At 38.7% G+C, this 20,832-nt stretch overlaps 2 protein-coding genes across 7 annotated transcripts in view; one reads left to right on the top strand and one right to left on the bottom strand.

Moving 5' to 3' along the window:
- Positions 1–14,604, top strand: part of mtus1a (microtubule associated tumor suppressor 1a) — a 29,685-nt gene extending 15,081 nt beyond the window's left edge. For 3 of the 6 annotated variants that reach the window (XM_058398001.1, XM_058398004.1, XM_058398005.1), the window contains 9 exons: positions 4,083–4,306; positions 7,917–7,983; positions 11,333–11,547; positions 11,813–11,918; positions 12,005–12,078; positions 12,264–12,359; positions 12,760–12,876; positions 13,641–13,738; positions 13,932–14,604. In XM_058398001.1, the coding sequence (XP_058253984.1) occupies positions 4,083–4,306; positions 7,917–7,983; positions 11,333–11,547; positions 11,813–11,918; positions 12,005–12,078; positions 12,264–12,359; positions 12,760–12,876; positions 13,641–13,738; positions 13,932–14,148 (1,214 nt within the window). In that variant the 3' untranslated portion in view covers positions 14,149–14,604. Of the gene's footprint in view, positions 1–4,082; positions 4,307–6,853; positions 7,013–7,916; positions 7,984–11,332; positions 11,548–11,812; positions 11,919–12,004; positions 12,079–12,263; positions 12,360–12,759; positions 12,877–13,640; positions 13,739–13,931 lie in introns of those variants that run through there. The other 3 variants (XM_058398003.1, XM_058398006.1, XM_058398007.1) reach the window with 2 other exon arrangements.
- Positions 14,605–15,129: 525 nt separating this feature from the next.
- On the bottom strand, positions 15,130–20,352 carry pdgfrl (platelet-derived growth factor receptor-like). The gene is made up of 6 exons (XM_058398010.1): positions 20,192–20,352; positions 19,152–19,422; positions 17,896–18,047; positions 17,468–17,767; positions 17,222–17,358; positions 15,130–16,289 (listed from the first exon to the last, which is right to left on the bottom strand). Exons 1-6 carry the CDS (start codon positions 20,244–20,246, stop codon positions 16,098–16,100), a joined length of 1,107 nt encoding a protein of 368 aa, XP_058253993.1. The 5' UTR covers positions 20,247–20,352; the 3' UTR covers positions 15,130–16,097.
- Positions 20,353–20,832: the final 480 nt, after the last annotated feature.

Raw genomic sequence — 20,832 nt, 5'->3', positions numbered from 1 at the left:
AGTAATGCATTAGAGATCAAGGTTTAGTAATGCCCAGAGATCAAAGTTTACACACCTAAACACTACTTGTGTACTTGACAATTGTAGCTATGCAAGACATATTAACTTTAAATATAATGCACAAGTCATAAAATAATTCAAACTGAGTGCTTCTGTAGACTTTATTAATTAATCATTGCTACTGATGACAGAATTTTTTCTAAATGACTGGCTTACACTTTGCCAGTAAAGCTTGTTCATGAAAACCTTACCAATACACATTATTATATTACAGTAATGAAAAGAAATCATAATGATTATTGACTTCATAACACACACATCTATGTATCTAATAGTGTTATTAATGTACAAACAACAAAACCATAGATACACTACAAAAGAGTCTACAAACATAATTATATTGGAGAATGTAGATCATTCTTATTGTATGCGAGGTCAATAACAGTTCATTTCTATGACATTCAGCATTGTTTTCTGTACTCACCGTATTAATTATTGATTCCTGAATCACTCGGTCACCTATAGCAACCGGATCCATTCTACCTTTACTATAGGAAATCTTCAGACAAATATTTCTCACTGCAGTTTTATAAACAGATTTGATGGAGAAATCCTTGGTTAGGAGCTTTTAGTGTCAGTTAGAAGAAGTTTTCAGGTCAAGATAAGATGTGAATTTGTGAATATGGCACCTGTGTTTCCATGGAAGTCTTGATTGCACTCTGTTTGCACTGCTATTTCTGACACAAAGTGGATCTGTATGAATAATTCACGCCTGCAAGACCAGCGTGAATCATTTAGAACAGCTTTCTGTCATCTGTGATAGTTATTTATTTTAAGCTGCTCTAGTTTTCTAGGTTTTAGGACAGTTTTCTGGTCCGTAATCTGTGATTCTGGATAATCTGGCTCTGGACACAGACTAGATTAGCACCTCATAACTGTTTTTTTACCTCCAAATCTCTCCTTACTGTGTAGAATTTAGACTTGAAATTTTATCCCCATGTGTACACCGACATTAGAGGGAACCTGAACACTTAATTGAGTAGCATTATTCATGCATGACATTAAGTGCAGCCTTCAGCAGCCATGGCAGAGTGCATATTAACTGACCGACTGCTCCTCAGATCATCAAGGTTAGAGATCTCTTCGCACTTAAAGTCTTTCAAACCAAAGCAGCTGACCAAATACATCATTTTATGACCCCTGGTCATGTAGATCCACTTACTTCAAGTACAGATTCAAGGCTTCCCTGAGGTATTTGGCTGATAGTACAGTAGGTGCCTAAGGCTGAATTTTAGTCTTGTCTGTTTTCATATAAATCGTTTTGGCAACTTCCACTCTGGGGATGCCTTGAGGTAAATAGCTGTGGGTAAGTTCAGAGCAGTATGCAAGGCAAATATTTGAAGGCGTGAGACCTCTGGAGGCCAAAAGTCACAATACACTTGTTACGTTTGGCATCTTGAGGTACTCTAGTGTTAAATGTCAGTGTTGGATTTTACTGTGAGGAGTTTGTTGTGGAATAAATAAGCATTCTAACACACACTTATTGTGTCCGCTCCTTAGTTATTTTGTATTCCCTGTGAGATTGCTTGTCTTTGCAAATTTGTACTGATGAGAGAGCTGCAAAATGAGCACTCCAAACATCTATCGTATTATACAGTACATAATTCATTTTATACATTGCCTTTCACCATGCAACTAAGAACCTTTTTTCATAATTTCAGCTTGATAAAATGAGTCTTGCACAGTTTGAACAGTGCTTGTACTGTTATGTATTGTTGTGAAGTCCTCGATAAGATAAGATGATCCTTTATTCGGATTATATTATTATCCAGCAGGGAAATTTACATATTATTTAATACACTCCGAGTGAGTTTAGGTAAAAAAAAAAAAAAAAATAAGTAGCATAGAACTGAAGAGGTATTCATTTTCTTGCTAATGGGCACAGAGGTAGCAGTGTCTCTACAGGGGCTCTTTCCACACCAGCTGCTTTCCTGTGTGGCTTTGGCATTTCTTAACATTAACCTGCAGGGTGCCATCCCAGTGGCATGGCATGGTGCTAACCTTATGCACCTCTACTTATTCTCCCTCCCTGGCTTTTGGCTACTGGCCTACAGGAAGCCAGCCATCCTTGAGCTCACCATGGCGATGCCCATGGCGTTCTCTGTTTACTGGGTTTGGCTGCCGGACAGCATTCAGTCCTCAGGGCTTGTTGGACCCCAGTGTGTACACGGTCTTTAAGCTACATTCACCTCATGCTGAATGCCAGTGTGTCTGTAGAATTTCAGAAGCTGCTGTGAGTCTTAGCAAAATGTTGTACCTTTTTATGTTGTGAACAAGAAGGTCATCTTGGATATGCCAGGGCTACTTTACAGGTTACCAAGCTTACTGACAGACCTAACCTTTACAGCACAAGCTATGATGATCTGCTATACACAAGATCTCTTCAGCAGCACAGTGTAAAGGTCAACTCTGTATCTGGATGCACGCATGCACGCACACGCGCGCGTGCGCACACACATTCACACTCAGTATTAGTATTCTACAGTTTCATTCCTGGCTTCTTGTACAGCATGAAGATAAATCATGACCAGTAGAGGGAGCAAGAGGCACTATCCTTTGAATTCACTTTTGCAAACATTCACCAGCCATGATACAGTTATGGATCAAATTATGAAACCTCTGCACAACATGTTCCTTACTTTTGGAAGGAATGTTTGCCAATATTCCACATGGGCAGAGGCATCTGCCACTGATATTTTCATCTTTCCAAAGAATCAACCCTTAGGAATAATCGACACTGCCATGAAAGAATAATCGACACTGCCATGACCTTTTACATTGATTAAGGATTTATATAAAAGTTCAGCTGTTCAGGTTTACTGAATTATGTTGTGCGCATAATGTGTAACCTTTTAAGAGCTCTGCTTTAATCAGAACGATGGATTAATGTGATCTATGGAATGGAATGTTTAAATAATAAGCACCTATTAAATTATTTAACATCTCATAACATCCATGTCAGTGAATTAGCATCCTACCCGAATCTGTTGCATTTAGTTTGCAGTGTTCCCGGTTCCTACACTACAACCAGTATGAACATTTAATATTAGTTTTAAGGGTGTGAACCGGAACGAAACTGTCATGGAAGGTTGTGAACTGTTTGTTTAAGAAAGTAAAGGATTTAGAAAGTACTATGCTGCTACTATTTATGCCACAGGAGGCTGGGAGAAGAATTGAAAAACACATATTTGTGCCTTCCACTCTCCCCAACTGTGATTAGCAGGTTAGGCTTAGAACTGGTGACCATACAGTTCATTATTTCCCCCAGTTGTACTTGTTAGACATCAAAGGAGGAACTAACAGTTGATCTATTAATACATTACAAGAGGAAGATAAAACGTTGCTGTGGAAAAATCATTTAAAATTAAATAAGCAATTTTATGGAATATGGTTATTAGCATTTATTTTTTGATACAAGATTTAACAAAACCCTCTGGCTAAAATACTAAATGTTAATTATTGAATCATGTATCTTCATCATAATCATGGAATCAGTAAAATAAAATCATCCTGGATATTTATTTATTTATTTATTTATTTATTTATTTATTTTCATGAACACCTTGTTTTGTGAATCAAATAATTCTTGAATAATCTTTTGAGTTTTTTAAAGAGTGTAACTTTTTTTGAAAGTAATGCTTTTATCCTTTCAGCAGTTTCTCTATCGCTGAGCATTTCGTGTTGTAATGCTGGTAATGCCTCCCCCTCATTCTGACTATTATTATGACCTAGTGTTGTATTTATAAAGCTTGTGTAAATCAAAACTAGTGTGGCACGGCCATGCTAAAATAAGAGCTCTCTGATGTCTGTCTGCAGACAGGGAAATGGATTAGGAGATAGACATCATGCTTGGGGTACAGGTTGTTCAACAGGACACCTTGAGTGTATAACATCGGAGAGCTTGCAGACAGTGGACACTGGCGCTTCTGATACATGCTTAACATAGGTGCATGAGCTAGAAAGTGGTCTAAGGAAAAGCATGCTGAACGCTGCATCAAAAATAAATGGATGTTCTCTTACAGTTGACAAAAGCAAAGCAAAGGGGAGCTCACGGAGCCAGCAGCAAGGCCACGCCAACGGTCATCCGGACCTGGTGCCACCAGAGACCAAGCCACGAGGGCTGGAGTACTACAAGGCTCTGTGTGAGAAAAAGAACCAAACCATCCAGCAGCTGAAGAACAGTTTTGTTGCCAGCAACCGCAGATTTGAAGCCATCGCTGTTGTTGTGCAAAACCTTTACATACAGGTATGCTCTTTTTCTGTCATGTTAACAATCCTTATAGTTGTGTTATGTTGATCGATTAATATAATATCACTTAATCATGACATGAAACATTTATGAAGGTGACAGTTACGTTTAAATGACAGTCAGGCTGTTAGAAGGTGACAGTCTAAGTTTACTTGGCAATACCAGTGTTAGAGATTTATCGTCTTGTTGCATGGGTTGTTGATTGTTGGAATGTGGTATGTGTGTGTGCTGTTTGTTTTGTTGATGCCCTAATTGTTTTTTTATACGTAAGTTTCTAGAAAGACAAGTTTGACCATGCTAGTCTGCTTATTGTGTGTTCTTCCACACACCCTCAGTCGTGGGTTTGTGTGTGTGTGTGTTTACACTAATCAGCCATAACACTGAAACAACTGACAGGTGAAGTGAATTACTTTTGATTTTCTCATTACAGTGGCTCCAGTGAAGGGTTTGGATATATTAGACAGCAAGTTCTCTAAGTTGATTTGTTTGACGAAGGAAAAATAGTCAAGCGTAAAGATCTGAGCGACTTTGAAAAGGGTCAAATTGTTGGCTAAACTCCAAACAGCAGGTTTTGTTGGGAGATCCTATTATGCATACCAAAAGTGGTCCAAGGAAGGACAACCAGTGGACCAGTGACGGTCATGAAGTCTCAGTGATATGCCTGGTCTAATTCTACAGAACAGCTACTGTAGCACAAATTTCTGAAAAATGTTAATGCTGACTATGAAAGAAAGGTGCAAAAAAAAAAAAAAAAACCCCGAACACACACATCACAGTTTGCTGTGTACGGGGCTACGTAGAGGCAGACCTGTCTACTGCTAAAAGTGCCAACAATGGGCATCAGAACTGGACCATGAAGCAGTGGAAGAAGGTGGCCTGGTCTGATTAATTATGTGATCTTTTACATAATGTGGACCGCTGGGTGTGTATGTGTGCATCGCTTACCTGAGGAAAAGGATGCACTATGGAAGACCGCAGAGGCAGTGTGATGGTTTGGGCTGTGTTTTGCTCGGTCCTGGCATTCATGTGGAGGTTTCTTTGACCCCTACCTGAATATGGTTGTAGACCAAGTACACTCCATGGTGGTATTCCCTGAAGGCTGTGGCCTTTTTCAGCAGGATAATGTGCCCTGTCACATTACAGAATTGTTCAGGAATTGAAGGATCAGTCACACTTGTCAAGGTGTTAATTGGCCTCCAAAAACTCCCCAGATCTCAATCTGATCAAGCTGCTGTAGGATGATGGACAGTTTTACACAAAGGGTGGAAAAACCATGGTTATTTATCTTGAATTCATTTTTTTAAAAACTACCATTATAAGGGGGTGATGTGGGTTTTTAATCCTTTTTATATATAATAAGGATTTTAGGGTTTCAATAGCTGCATGTAATCTTTCATAGTCCATGCTTCATGTTACACTGATCTAGTTACATCTTGCTCTGAAAAATGGTTTAGATTATATACCGATGCTTATATTTGACCATTTATTGATCTGGCTGAAAGTAAGCAGTGAGGTATCAGTTAGCAGTAGAGCACAGATCAGATGGTTATACACGGAGGTTTATTCCCTTTGTTAATTTGATCTCAGATTTTATGTACATCTTATTTTTTTATCTCTGAATTGTAGACATTTATATTTACAGATATACAACATATGCTATAATAGCTTAAAATGATATGAGCACAATTGTAATTCTATTTTGTTTAGGGGGAGATGCCTGCCAGTGGAATGTATTAAAAATTTATTACCCTAATAATAGGGGCTTGGACCTTGTCACGTGAGAATGTACAGCTGCTGACATGAAATGGTTACAGGCAAAGTCAGGCATTCAGCAAGGTGGACTGGGCTGCTTCATATCACTTGTTTGTGAAACATTGTACAGCAAGGATGCTTATCGGCCTTAATCTAAAGGACTGCTTCTGTTAAAAAATAATGCAGTTTATTTATCAGTATGTAAATGCATCCTTTGAGAATTATATGCATTAGAATCAGTTATGACGGTGAGTTTTCAGTGTGTATATAGCATGTGCAGTATATTATTACAGTATATAGATTAATAATGACAACCTTATTTGATCTCTCATTGTGGTACACAAATAGTAAGCAACACATTTAGTTTTTGGTGAGCAATGTGTTAGCGTTTTAAAAGATTATATCCATTGAATAATAAATTCAGTACAGTATAATGCCTACTTCTTTGTTTTCACTGTACTCCCTTGCTGTCCCTCAGTGAAAAGGTCATTTCTAGTCCTCTCCTATAACATGCTGCAATTTAGTAAGTGCCACTCAATCAGCTTTCTGTCAGAATCTGTTTTTTTTTCCCCCTTTTTTGCTGTGCCTGTGGTGGCTGTGCAATGACTTGCTTCTTGGTCATGTGCACAATGCAGTGTTTTTGCTGCTGCTCCAGTATTAGTGACATTATGGTATATGTAAGACATTGAGAGGCACGTGGTTGGAGGAGGGTAAACCAATAGAAAGGCTCCTTCCAGTCATCCCCCTGTTGTTAAAAAAGAGAGGGAGGGGGAGAGAGGGAGGGAGAGAGAGGGAGAGAGAGAGAGAGAGAGAGAGAGAGAGAGCAGTCGTGCGTGGAGGTGGTGGTGATTCCTTCACCTGAGCTGCTGTCTTTCACTGATTCTGGACTGTTGGACCATGGGCTGCTCCGGCAGCAAAGTGTGCCTTAATGCTCTCTGTGCTACACCCCGGGTAAAGACATTCAGCTTCTCCTCTGGGACTGGACTAGGATGACAAACAGGATCTCTGTGGATGCTTACACAAATGCCTACATGCATCTGTCTCTTGTTAATTATTAAGCATGTGCTGTGACGTTTGAGAGTTGTGTTTGACTCATCTAACGTCTGGAATTAGTAGTGTTCTTATTTTATGCAGCTTGTGCAGTCTTCCCAGGCTGCTGTAATTAAGGGGGGCGATTAGTTCACATCTGCCTGATGCATGTCCTATGTGGATTTTATTGAGCTGTGGGGGAAAGCGCAGGTTGGGAAGCTAGCAGGCAGCTTTTGGATCTCCGCTGCGTCTTTTTTGGGAGTCTGACAGGAGCACTGCAGCTGAGGGGCTGGCTGAAATCCACTTTATTAAAGAAAGAGAGAGCAGAGGAGGGAGACTAGAAGACTAATTATGCCACTCTGCATCATTTTTAAACCAGTTTCCTAAGGAAGCCCATTAGTTTTGAGATGCTTTTGTTTTTATTCTATTTTTTGTATTCTGTGCTGCGTAGAAAGCAACATAATGCAAACATGCATTATATCTTTATAATTGTTGGGCATGTGCAGCATTGTCAGGCTTGTATTCACAATCAAATATCTAGGTAATTGAAAAAAGCTTTAGTACAGCAGTGTTGTCATATGGCCTGTTTCAAAGAGATCATGTTTTCTGCAGAACAGTGTCCCTGTTGGGGGAAAAAGAAAACATTTATACCGGTTGCCTATTTAACGTAATATAATGCCAAGCTGTAAGCAGAGCATGGTTATATTTTAACCATATAGAATCACAAGCAGACCTATTTTCTATACTTGTTCCAGGATATAAACATGAAGGGAAAAGTCTGTGTACTGTGTGTGTTTCTGATGTGAGTGTCTCCTTTTGTGTGCAGAATGAAGAATCAGTGAAACGGTATCAGGAGCATGCTGTGGAACTGCTCGACCTGCGTGAAGAACTCGGTGAGTAGAGTACTGATGATGAACTGCGCCCCAGAGGATGTTGTGTTTTCAGTCCATGAAAAGTCCCTCCTTTGAAAATTTGCCTTAATAACCTAATTGCATTGTAATTAGACGAGGAGTGGATGTGCTGTGCCCTGCAATGTGGCTTATTAAGCTGTTCTGTCATTAAATTTTGTCCTCTTCTGTTTAATTCCACACATCTCCCGTGAGGCATGGAGCCAGTCTGCTGGTAGTAATGTTAGGGCAGGGAGGAGGGTAGAGCTGTTTGTTTTACTGCCCTGTAATATGACAGTGCAAAAGTCACTAGAGCATTGTTTTCATTTAAGGATCATTTCAGAGGTGTGCCTTTTCCCACACACTCTTTCCTCCAGACAGGAAACATGGGGACAGGCATCCGTCCTAGCATGCACTCGTACCCCAAGGCTGAGGCTTTACTTATGTATGAAGGAAATCTGAATTACTCTAATTATACAGAGTTACAGAAATAGAGGTGCTAGAAGTGCTACAGGGTAAAGTTTACATACCATTAACTCCTCTGTGGTGATTATCAGCTACTGAAACCATATCGTCTTTCTATAGACTTTTGTGTAGATGCTATGACTGCTGAAAACGTTTGATCAGTACAACCAGAAGACCTGAGCACCTGCGACACCGCTGTTTTATTGAGTGTCGCTGTTTGTTCTGTTCTTTAAGCAAGAGAGAATTAGAGGTGAACTTTTTCCTCATATAATTGCACCAGGTTGTCAGTAAGGTCTGTTTATTTTTGTCAAAAATATATAACCTGTTGAACTGCTTATGCTGCAGTTTGGTGTATAGATCACGTCTTGGATGGCATTTGTTAATGGTGTACAGAATGACTGTCAATATTTTTCTACTTTTGTTTGTTTGGCAATTCTAAATGAATAGGTTGAAAAATGTTTAACAGTCATGCTTTTATTGAATTGAATCGTTGTATCGTTAACATGGAAATCTGTTTCTTTTCATAATAGTTTAGTTTGATGTATTCGTTACCTGACACAGTCTACAAATGGCAGGGTTCAGGGATTTGTCAGTTTGTATTTTTCTATATTTATTGCTTTTTTTGCCATATCAGACATTCCTAATTCTGTGTATGATTATAATCCTGCTGTCTTGGCCTCTTAGTGCATTCCAAACATCTAGAGGCTTAAGACCCCCACATGACTCCCTTTGGCCATCTCACAACACGAACCATACTAATATTGAAGACCGTTATCCTTGTACCAGTACAAAGTTTCAAATATTGATTTCCATTTGCTATTTAAGACCGACATGAAGTGCGTGTTTCAATAAATCCACTGAACTTTGCTTGCTCTAGCCAGAGCTGTTTTGTTTTGGCTTCTCTCCAGATTGGTCTTATAAAAAGCTCCGTCTTGTAAAACCGCACTAATGTAGATTACTCTCTGAGGCTTCAGTAAACTCACAGTCCTGTCTTTGTACATTAGCGTTGGTGTGTCCGTTACAAAACCATTTATCAGGGTAACACTGATTATAGCACATGAGGGAAATGTTGCCCACACCTCACTTTAAAGCTTCTATAATTCTATGTAATTTTCCCCCCTACTGTGTCACTACGCATGGATACATTCATAACTTCATTAGGAGAGATCTGTGTAATTTAATGCTTTGGGATTCTCCACCCCAGTCAGAAAGATGTTTTGCTTTTAAAGTTTTTATTCCACAAATTTCTATCACTCCTGATCATAAGCTCATTCCATATGGTAGCATGTAGTGCCATGTAGAAAACAAGCATAGCATCACTACCTGTTGGATTTGTCTCGCTTTACAATAGAATCCTCCTAAAGATGGTCATTATATTGCAAGTGATAATCCTCCCATCCCTTTTGAGTTTTCTACGTCGATGCTTGCTTGATACAGCACTGACAACTGGCCTTATGCTTTCCCCATCCCCTTTTCCCTAGTGACAAACACTCCTGATGTGTATCAGTTGCTTTTCCATTCACTTGCATTATTTGGATTATTTATAGGCTGTGTGTCTGAGGTCTGCAGCATAAATTTAACCCATAATAGAATTACACTGCAGATTTATGAAACGCATTCAGCCATTAGTGAATGTTCTTTCAGGCTTTTCTGCTGTCCCTCCCTGAAACTACAGATGACATGGTTTTGTTCTACACCAGGGAACAAGTCACTGTTAGTCCTCTAGCTAAAAGTATACAGACTTTTTTTTTTTTCTAGAGCATGCTCATGACTCCTTCACAATCGCTCCTAGTATAAACATGATTTGATTAAGGTATTTACACAGGGTGTGACTTGGGCCCAAGGGTTGTGTAACAAACTGTTATGTATTACAGCAACACATCGACCGAATCCAAAGCACCTCCTCTTTCTTTCTGATTAAAGTCAGATGAGGGTCAGTGACTCACTCTGTCCTGTGGATAAATGTCCAAAAAAAATGACCTTTCAGTCTTTTTCTGGGTTTGAGATGTTGACGTGAGATCTTCGAGGCGATGGCTTCTTAGTAGCTTTCAAACACGCAAAATGTCCCGATTGTTTAGCTCACATCTGTCTGTCCTGTTTGCCAAACTTGTGCCATTGTTGCAGACAGGAGAGACACTTCTAGGCTGGCAAATGCCAAAGGACACTGGTGATTGTTTTTGGATCTTGGAATTACATGTAGCCGGTTGTTTTATGATATTGTTGACAGTGCGGCCTTACACATGCCTTAGAACACTAGAAGTGGCAGCTGTGATTCCAGCAGTCACTTGACTGTGTGGATAAAGAACAGCAGTGTGTGTGTGTTTGTGTGTGTGAGCCCCCTCTGGGACTGGGCAAAGAGGCATCTGTTATCAGTAATAAGAGAAGCTATTCATAAATCTCCAACTTTGCTCTGATTGTAAAAGTATTGTAAAAGAGTTTTGACAAATGAGCATGTTATTTTCTCATTATTAATACTTATTTGTTATTCTTGCATAATATTGAATATACTGTTGTAGCTTTACTTTGTAGTGCTGTCAAAGATGCTATAAGTGCAGTAACAACTGTGTGCCAGGAAGAATGCTTTTCAAATGAATCACACAGTGGAGCATTGGCAGAACCTTATGTCAAGACAGCAAATGTGCTTTAACGCCAGCAGCTTGTTCTTTCCAGATTTGGTGTATAGTGATCAGTCCTTTAATCTTGCACTGGATAATCAGAAGATCAAAACAAATTTGTCAGCACAAAAATGACCTTTAAATAGATGATCAGCATTTTGTCTATTTATATACACATGTTTGTTTTAGCTGTTATGTAGTTGTATGATGATCTGTTAAAAATGTTCAGCAATACACCCATTGGCATGAATTAAAGAAGTGACTGTGTTCCACAGTGAACTCCGTGCAGTCATGCGAGCGTCTGGAGAAGGAAAAGGAGGAGCTGCATGCGGCCTTCGATGGAGTGCTGCAGAAAGTGCAGGAGCAGCACCGCATGGACCTGGCTGACCTGGAGGAGCGCTTGAAAACCTTCTACACAAATGAGTGGGAGAAAATCCAGCAGTCCTATCAGGAAGAAGCAGAGAAGTACAAAGGCCTGATGGAGCAACAGGTGAAGAGGAACGCTTGCTTTCATGCAGTTTTTATGCAATGTCACTATAAGTTCCTCTGTGCTGTAAAATGTATCCACAAGCTCTTTTAATACCATGATTTATTTCCTCTGCTACATTTCTCTGGCTAGGCCACCATTTTTCCATATGTCTTCACGTTCACACGCAAAAGATTTATATTTAGGCTTACAAGCCACACACTGCTGAACGCTTCAAACATTTGCCAGAACTGCTTCTGATACTGAAAGTGTTTGTGTTCCTGTGTAGCTGGAGGAACTGAGAGCCAAACATGAGGCTATGCAGAAAGACCTGGAAGAAAGCCACGGAGAGAAGGTTAAGGGCCTTAAACAGCACTATGAAGAATCTTTTGAAGGTGACTAAAATTAGTGTTCTGTCTCCACCCACACTAACCGCTAATATGTCTGAAAAGCCATGTTAAGATTTTCTTTTCTCTTTCAGAACTCAGAAAATATCACAAGCAGGAGATGCAAGCGCTGGAAAAATTGCAAAAAGAAACAGAATCGACATTAACTGTAAGAAGGAACCTAGAGTGTTAATTTAGCTCCATTGAACCAGTTTCTTGCCTTACATTTATACATTTATAAAAGCAGTTCATCAGCACAAGTGAAAATCCAGTCCATATACAAGTTACTTAGCAGCTATCCAGTGTATGTTCAGAGTATAGGAAACTGACAGGGAAATATTTTGCCTTCATCAGAATCAAATTGAGGAGCTCACTACAGCCAACAGGTACTTTAGTGAGAGGCTGAAAGCAGAAGAGGACCGAAGGAAAGAACTTGCTGACAAATGTCTGGTACGTTTTTGCCTTGCCCCTCAAACCTTCACTTATACTCTACTGTTTATACATGTTATCAGATAGACAGGAATAGTGCCCACTGATAGCAAAGGTTAAACACTTTCCATTTAGTCTATCAGTGACTCTCGTGGAGTGGTAAGTTAATATTAAACGCTCTTGTCTGATTCACATGAAGTGGGCCCCCAAGCATTTTGAAAGGGGATTTAGATAATAACCCTCCAACGCATTGCAGAGCCTATATATAGAGATATCATATCAACAGCCTGGTTTCCACTGCCTTTGTGTCACTACATAATAACTTGTTACATATGTTAATGTGATGCAAGATCAGACAGTCACATACATTCGAGTGGCCATTTAAAAAACGCTCATGCTTGATAACATTTAATGTTTCCAGAAGGATTCTCACACCCTGTATCTGGAGCAAGAGCTCGAAAGCCTGAAAGTCGTGCTGGACATAAAGAACAAGCAGATCCACCAACAAGACAAGAAAGTGATGCAAATGGAAAAACTGGTGAGCTCAAGTCTCATTTTAGCCCTTGGTTCCCTCAGACTTCTCTTTCTTCCATTTCATACTTTCTTCAAGTCTCCTATATCCATAAATGTGAAAATCTGGTACCGTGGCATACGAATGCCCTCCCTTATGAATTTTCACATTAAGAATTTAAATTTTGCAAAACAATTTGCGTCGGCATACAAAGCATTTTCTGCATATCAATGAACTAAACCGAACCGAGCGCCGGCTAAGTTGCATATATGTCCAGGGGCCAATCAAAATTTGTTTGCGTCAGTGGAAAACCAAGCAAAGCAAACCGGAGCGAGTTTACGAATTTTACGTTTTGGATTTTTTTTTTTTTTTTTCTTCAGTCAACGAAAGCTGTTTAGCAAGAGTCAACCCACAATACCACTGATGCCTTAGGCATGCGTTCATGCATTCAAAAGCTACAAGATTTTTCACGCATTTTTTTGTTGACAGATTGTTGACGTGGGTGGTCTGTTCTATTTTTAGCCCAAGCTTGGTGGCACGACTTCCTTGACATGGAATGCTCGGCTTGGGTCAGTTCTTTGTAAGCAGCCATACAGTTTACATGCGCTCTGTATTGGAATATTTTTGGGTGGCTGAAACGGATTATCTGCATTTGTTATTTCTTCTCAGAAAATTCGTTTTGCAATACAAATTTTCGCCTTCAGAACTCTCCTCCAGAGCGAATTAAATTTGTATGCCACTGTATATCAGTTTACATATTGTATGATGTGTGTTTAATTGCATTATTCTAGATGGAGAAAAATGTGAAGCTTGAGGAATGTCTTAATAAAGTCCAGCAAGAAAATGAAGATTTGAAAGCCAGGATGGACCGACATGCTGCATTATCAAGGTCTGGTGCATCTTTTACTGGTCTCTGGATATTCTATTGGTTTTCCTGACCCTTGGTTTACTTTTTTTTTTCCTGGTGCTAAATATTTTCTTCTATGTCCTTAAATTTAGTAACAGTACACTTGCTGTGCTTACTTTGTAACTTGAGTTCTAATGTATAATCACATGTATTTTTTTTTTTTCCCTCCGCTTAGGCAACTGTCTACAGAGCAGGCAGTCCTGCAGGAATCACTTCAGAAGGAGACAAAAGTGAACAAGCGTCTGTCAATGGAAAACGAGGAGCTGCTGTGGAAGCTACAGAACGGAGACCTGAGCAGTCCACGTAAGATATCTCCCTCATCTCCATCCATGACTCTGCAGTCCCCTCGCCATTCAGGCCTTTTCTCCAGTCCTCCCGTTTCCCCCAGATAACACTGGTCATCAGCTTCCAGGAAGCAGCTTCTCAAACATTTTGCCAGGGACAGAGTTCTTGTATACACTTGAAGGCTATATTAGTCGTGTGGGTCCACAGCCTGTCACCTGAAGGACATTAATCCAAAATGGATCGACTCTCAGGTGAACCTTGTACAGTTGAATGAACGTTGTGACTGATAAAAAGATTGCACAGAAGCACTTAATCAATAAGGCCGCCTTTTTGTATTTTGCCTTTCACATCTGATTTTGGAAGAAAAAAAATATCTCAGGGCTTGTATATAATTTCTCATGCCACTAGACTGTCATACCACATGATTTGTTTTTTTGTCCTTCATTATCTGGGAAGGCACGTTGCTGGCAAAAAGCTTTACGTCTTCGGTGTCTATGCATATGACTTGTGTGCTATCAAAAAAAAAAACATTATGACAGTGTTTGACTTTTTTTTTTTACAAAGCTTTACCACTAGCAGCCTTTTAGGAGGGCCTGTATTCCATCCCTAAAAACCAAATTCCTAGGAATATATTCATGAAAACTTTCCTGATGCTAGTTAAGATTAATTTCACATTAAATTGTTCTCTTGTCCACTCTACATTGAAATAGCAAAGTATGAAATATTTAAAATAAAATGGATATTAATGTAGACTCATGCAATTTTTCCCCACAAGTCATTTTTATACTTGAGTGAATGAATACACATGGACAGATACTCTCATGTTAGTATTCCTAAAAGTAAAAAAAAATACATGCTTAAAGGATGCAGATCCATTTTCTGCATTTTGAATCAATATTTAAACCTTACCTATTACAACTTGTATTTTAAAGACACAGTCCCATAAACTGAAGACTGATGAGCTGTGTATTTGATATTTCCCAGAATTAGCCAGTCCAATTACCAGCTACTTCTAGGAATCTCCTGTCAGTGTGTTTTAAATATGAATACGGGTTTAGGATTGTTGACTACTGTTGACCCCTGATGAGAAACTGGTGTTTTTTTTGGTTTGTTTGTTTTTTGTTCGTCCTCTTTTTCTTTTTTTTTTTCTTCTTAACTATCTTTTATGACCATGGGACCAACGTATATGACTGTTTGTGCATGTTCAAGTGGCCTCAAGAGGAACCCCCCAGTGTTGAAACTCTCCTCATGCAGCTTTAAGGTTCAACTACTTCACGTGTGACTATGGTTTGGTTGTGAGAGTAAAAAGAAATTGAGTTAACATGGAACTTGATTGTGTGTCACTAAGATATTTGTGTGAGTATTAAGTTTATTGGTGTGAAGCTGAGCTGATTTTTTTTTTTTTTAAATATGCAATTAATAAAGTCACATTAAAATCAATTGATTTTGTTCATTTCAATGTATGTTTTTTTTTTTTAGTATTTTAATGAGTCGGAACCTTTCAGATGGAAGTTTATTAAAACTTACAATATGTTATGATACCAGGACAAAGGCAGCGTTACAGAAGGTAAGACTGGACTGAGAAGAAGTGGAAAGTGAAGAGTGTGTAACACTGAACCAAAAATAAGCCCAGGCTTCACTCTGCACTCCACATTCCACATACGGAGTCCATTAGAGGCTTTAGCACACTTTCCACCACAAGCTCCACCATCAGCTTCTTTTATTTTCACTTCCAGCAATGCAAGACCATGTTAATATTGAGGTACAGACAATGATTAACATTTAAAAAAAAAAAAAAAAAAAAAAAAGCACAGATCTGAGTAAACATTGACAAGCATTCACTGGAGCTGTTTTCTCCAAATGAAGCCTTTGCATATGACAATAATATGACAATAGCAGGAAACCAGTAAAAGGTATTTGCACTTCAGATATTTCAGACTTTTATATTATTATATAAAAGATTCAGTCTTTTTTTTCCTCACAAAGGCATCAATACAAACAAGCAGCAAGATGCCAAAGGTGTAAAGAGAGTCCAGTTTTAGTGCCATCTAATGGCCTAATGATATGAGTTCACTTGTGTGGCCAAAGATGTCTCTCCATGGGTGTTTTTGGCTGTGCACATGTAGTTCCCATAATCAATAGTCTCCACATCATCCACGATCATGACACTCTGGGAGAGGCGCATGATTTGACCTACACCTCTGTTTATCAGTCTATGTGATGCCTGAATACTCACAGGCCTCTGGTCCTACATGGGAAAACGAGAAAGGAACTCAATGTGAGTTTGCTTACTTTAACGGCATTCATTTATTACGTTCATTAAGTTGCAAATACAGGCCTTCAGTTCAATAGCATAGGATCTAATGGGAAAGTAAATGTGGTACTGTAATGAGGAGAGCTTGTGTGGAGTACTGGGTTGTTTTTGCTTCCCCCAGTGTAGAGTCTTATGTAGGAGCTGCAGGGTGGACGCTAATGGGTGCAGGATGTGGAAACATTATTACAAGTAGAAATGGCAAAAAATTATATGATGTTAAAAAAGAAGTTGAATTGTCTCCAGAACTTCTTTCTCTGAAACTTCAGTTTAAAACACCTCCACTTAACTCAAGCCTGACTCTCAGCCTCTATAAACAGTCACACTGAGTTTTATTGGAGTGTTCTTCATTGAGAGCCTAATGAGCCAATTACTAGAATGAGCTCTTTTTATAATGTTCAGACTCTAAGACAAGGTGAACCTGGCACTGTGCTGCTAGGTGTTGGACTTCACATAAAATATAACTAATATAACAGTGTGTGTCAAGTTAAATACTGCAACTTACATTCTATCACTTATCACAGGCCTGTGCTGTCTCTTCTCTACATTTTATCTTTTCAGTAACTAAGTAATCATTACAATATTACAGATAATCAAAAACAAACCTCTTTTTTCTTTTCAGGATCTGGAAAGTGTAATTGAACTTTTTACACCAGGATATCCAGGATTGTTTTTTTCAGCTCAGTTTAAAAGGAGAAAATGTTTCTGATGGTTTGCTTTAGTGGCTCTGATGTTTGTGTGGTAATTTTGAATGTCAAATTGTACAGAATCTAAACACTAGCAAAGCTGATGTGTGATAAACATAAAATCTTAATTCAATAAACTTTTTATTTTGGTCTCTTTTTGACATTAGGTACTGTGTTATTTACCTGTCCAGGATAGGTCCAGATGAATTTAACGTCCATCTCAGGTTCACCGAGAACTGTACAGGTGATGTTAAAGATATCCCCACCACTTACTTCATTAGAGGAAGCCTGAATAGTTGCATATGGAGGACCACTAGGTACTAGAATAAAAAAAAAAAGACAAAAGAACTTATTTTTACTATAACTTTTTTTCAGCTTTCTCACATCTCAATGTCTATTAGTAATGTTTATTAGTAGCATCTTTCTGACCTTCAAGATAAAGCAGCTGGTACTTAGTGGAGACCTGTGCTGTGTTTTTTGTGGTGCTCTTAGCCTTGCAGTAAAAAGCTCCCATGTGCTCAGGGCCAGGGTTTTGCAGGATAAAGCCTTTGGTGGGATTGTAGGAGATAAGTTTTCCATCCACCTGTACCTCCTCCGGAGGCATTTCCCTGTGTAGGGACACTGTTGCCTTAGGGGTCGTGACTCGGCAGGGCACTGTTGCAGGTTTATCAGGCCGCATGTACACAATCTCAAAGTGGATGGTTGATGGTACAAAGAGATCATCTTTGTCTTGGCATAGAGATAAAGACATTTGCACGATCTCTTTAGGCTAACTGTTACGGTCATACTTGCAAAAACAATTTAAATATTATTAAGAACAATTTTTTTTTGTGCTGTAAGATCTGTCAAACCTGTACCTGTAAAGTATATGTAGGAAGAGGAGACGCGATCCGTGTCTTTCTCACACTCATCACCATCACAGAGTATCACCCAGCAGCTGTATTCTCCCGTGTCCGCAGCAGAGGGTGTGGTCAGGGTCAACTGGCTGAACTTCTCATTCTGGTTAATGCTAACATAACAAGAAGGCCAATCTTTTAGCTTCAAAAACAAAAAAAGGTTCTGCACTAATACTTGAATTAATATTTACTTATATATGAACTAATTATGAGTTATGGCATGTCACGGCTAATCATGAATTAATGAAGCACTAACCTTAACTATGTGCATAAATAATGACCACCTTAAGTGCATGTTAGTACATGTTTGTTAGTTAATTAATTAATGAACTAATTAATGATAAATTACTAAAAATTAATATGTCAGCCTTTTGGGTAAAGCAGTGTCCCAGGCCTGAGCCATGCAGAGCATTTACTAGTACTACAGTGGGATAGGAAGAGAAATAGATGGGATGAGATGCAATTATCGGTGTTTATTATTAATGAGTCTTTCATTGCTCAAGAAAGAAGAGCAATGAAAATTATGAAAATAATCCGGCATCAATGATGTTTGTGTACACAGCTGCATATAGCAAATTACATAATGACTTTGAAATGAAATTTAATTCATATTCTTTCTTCTACAGCATGTTTGATTTAGTTTACAGCTATGTGTTAAAAAGGTAACTAATAAACATGTATTAACATGTACATGGTTGTTATTCATCCATGAACTCATAAGACATGTTGCAGTTAGAGTTAACTCTTCATTAGTTCATTATTAGTACATGGCGCAACTTATCATTAGCTCATATTTAAGTGTAAATTCTGGTATTTAGTGCAGAATTATTCTCATGTACTCTTATTGCAAAGTGTTACCCAATTATAGCATTTAGCATCATTCTAAATTTTGCAATGTTCATGTCATCTCAGTGAGTTTTTCCTTGCCACTATCAGTTTATTAGGGATCAACATCTACACTAGATTTCTATATCCAGATTTCTATAATGCTGTTTTGTGGCAGTCTTTTGTTGTACATGTCTAAGTTGAATTACATTTTCTAGGTTGAATTTCTAGATTTCAATGAGCAAATATTTGGTGTGGATTGTATCTTGACTCTAAATTAAAGTTCTGCTCATATTCATAACAAGTAGAACAATATAATCTCAGGATGGATTAAAAACAAAAACTTAACAAGGGGCTGAGAATGAAGCAACTGAACAAAATAACTGACGCACCTGAGACGGGAATCATTAAAAGTGTCCAGATAAGATGGGTATGCCCAGCCAATTTTGGTCCCTTTGCATCTTAGTTCCAATGTTTTTCCAGAGTCCAAGACTACATCGTCACCGAGACGAAGGAAACGGCCTTTGTCCAGAACCTGGGTGAGAATGGACTGAAGTTTTCCTCCTACCTCTTTGTCTTTTATTTTAGGATTGCGCCCCTTGACCCGCTTTCGCCCTGGTCTGAGACTGGCATCTTTCTTATTCTTGGTCTGTTGACTCGCACCTGAGTTACCACGAGAAAGAAGTGGTATGTCAAGCCTTGATCAGAAATGCTAATCTTTACTTGGAAAAGAGAAGGAATAAAGATAACATGTTATGTCTACATGACAAGTTTTGTCAAACTGGCTTGGAACATTTAAGAGAATGGAAAGAATATTACTGTTTATATAAGAACATTAGCGTTTTCAAGTAATGTGTATCTAATTACTATGTTCCAGATAAAGCCAGAGAGCAGAGAACAAGAACAGAGCAGCAGGAACAGAGCAGCATCTGGAATTCTACTCCATTTTGCATTACAATTCCACAGCTGTACAAACAGAATTGCAGGAAATTTGCTTTTTCTTGTTATTTCAATAGCCAGACACCATGAGTCTTTCAAGTTGATGCATAATGTTTTTGTATTACACTGTGACAATCCGAGCAATCTAACAGATCTTTAATTAGATAATTTTGTTGTCTATCTACACTTTCTTATTTTCAAAGTTAATACATCAATGAATAAATAAAGAAATGTTCCATTGCAGCATATTCAGAGTAAAGGGAAACCATGCTGTTGAAGATAAGGATAGTCCAGGGAGTTTTCAAAGTTTCCTCCAAAATAATCCAGATTTTTTACATTCCTCTAGCTTGTTTCCCTCTCCAACCTCTGTCATTGTCTCAGCTGTGGAATCTCCATCATCCCCCTCCAAAAACAAGGAAACTCCTGACAAAATACAAAAGCCAAACATCTACAATACATAACGGTAGATAATAAAAAATAATGATAGACTCACCATTTTGGATCTCCAGCAGGAAGAGTGATAATAAGAGAAGTATCCAGAGCTTCATAGTGAACTGTTGTAGGGACTTGTTCAGTGTCACAGGAATACCAGAGAGCAGCTCTAAAACTCTGCAAACACTGACTGTCTCTATAGCACTGTGGGATTAATCATCCACAAAAACAGAGGGTAACGCTTTAAAACTCCCCCACCGACCCCAATTTTCTCCAATGTCCATCCTCTGCTGCCCTCTGCTGGCCCAAAGCTGCTTTTGCTAAATATTATACATATGCAGTGCAATAATTCTCTATAGGATGTCGATTTTGTTACAGCATTTTAAATTTACTCCTGATACTTTTGTGCAGAGCGACATACATTTGAGACAAGATATAAAGGAGTAGTTTAAGATTTAGGGTTTTGATGAAAGATAAAGTCTTTTTTAGGTTAAAACCTTAACCAAAGATTTCAGGATGGAAGTCCACAAACAGGCAAGCTAGTATTTTTCTGAGCCTTTAACAAAGGACAGTTATACCAAATATCAATTAAAAACGAAGCAAATGAGAAGAAAATTAACAAAGGCCTAATGAAACAGGATCAAATGAATCCATCCATTTTATGTACTACTTATCCTGCACAGGGTCACAGGGAGCATGGAG

This window comes from Hemibagrus wyckioides, linkage group LG08 (genome assembly GCF_019097595.1).
Source record: "Hemibagrus wyckioides isolate EC202008001 linkage group LG08, SWU_Hwy_1.0, whole genome shotgun sequence".
NCBI classification, from domain to species: Eukaryota; Metazoa; Chordata; class Actinopteri; order Siluriformes; family Bagridae; genus Hemibagrus; species Hemibagrus wyckioides.
Note: the sequence above shows the minus strand (reverse complement) of the source record. Positions and strands in the feature narration are given on the sequence as shown.

Coding starts and splice junctions, on each gene's coding strand:
- pdgfrl (XM_058398010.1), bottom strand. CDS start 20,246: ATGAAGCTCTGGATACTTCTCTTATTATCACTCTTCCTGCTGGAGATC. Junction 19,423..20,191: donor CCTGCTGGAGATCCAAAATG/GTGAGTCTATCA, acceptor GTGGTAACTCAG/GTGCGAGTCAACAGACCAAG. Junction 16,290..17,221: donor TCTGGACCTATCCTGGACAG/GTAAATAACACA, acceptor TTTCCCATGTAG/GACCAGAGGCCTGTGAGTAT.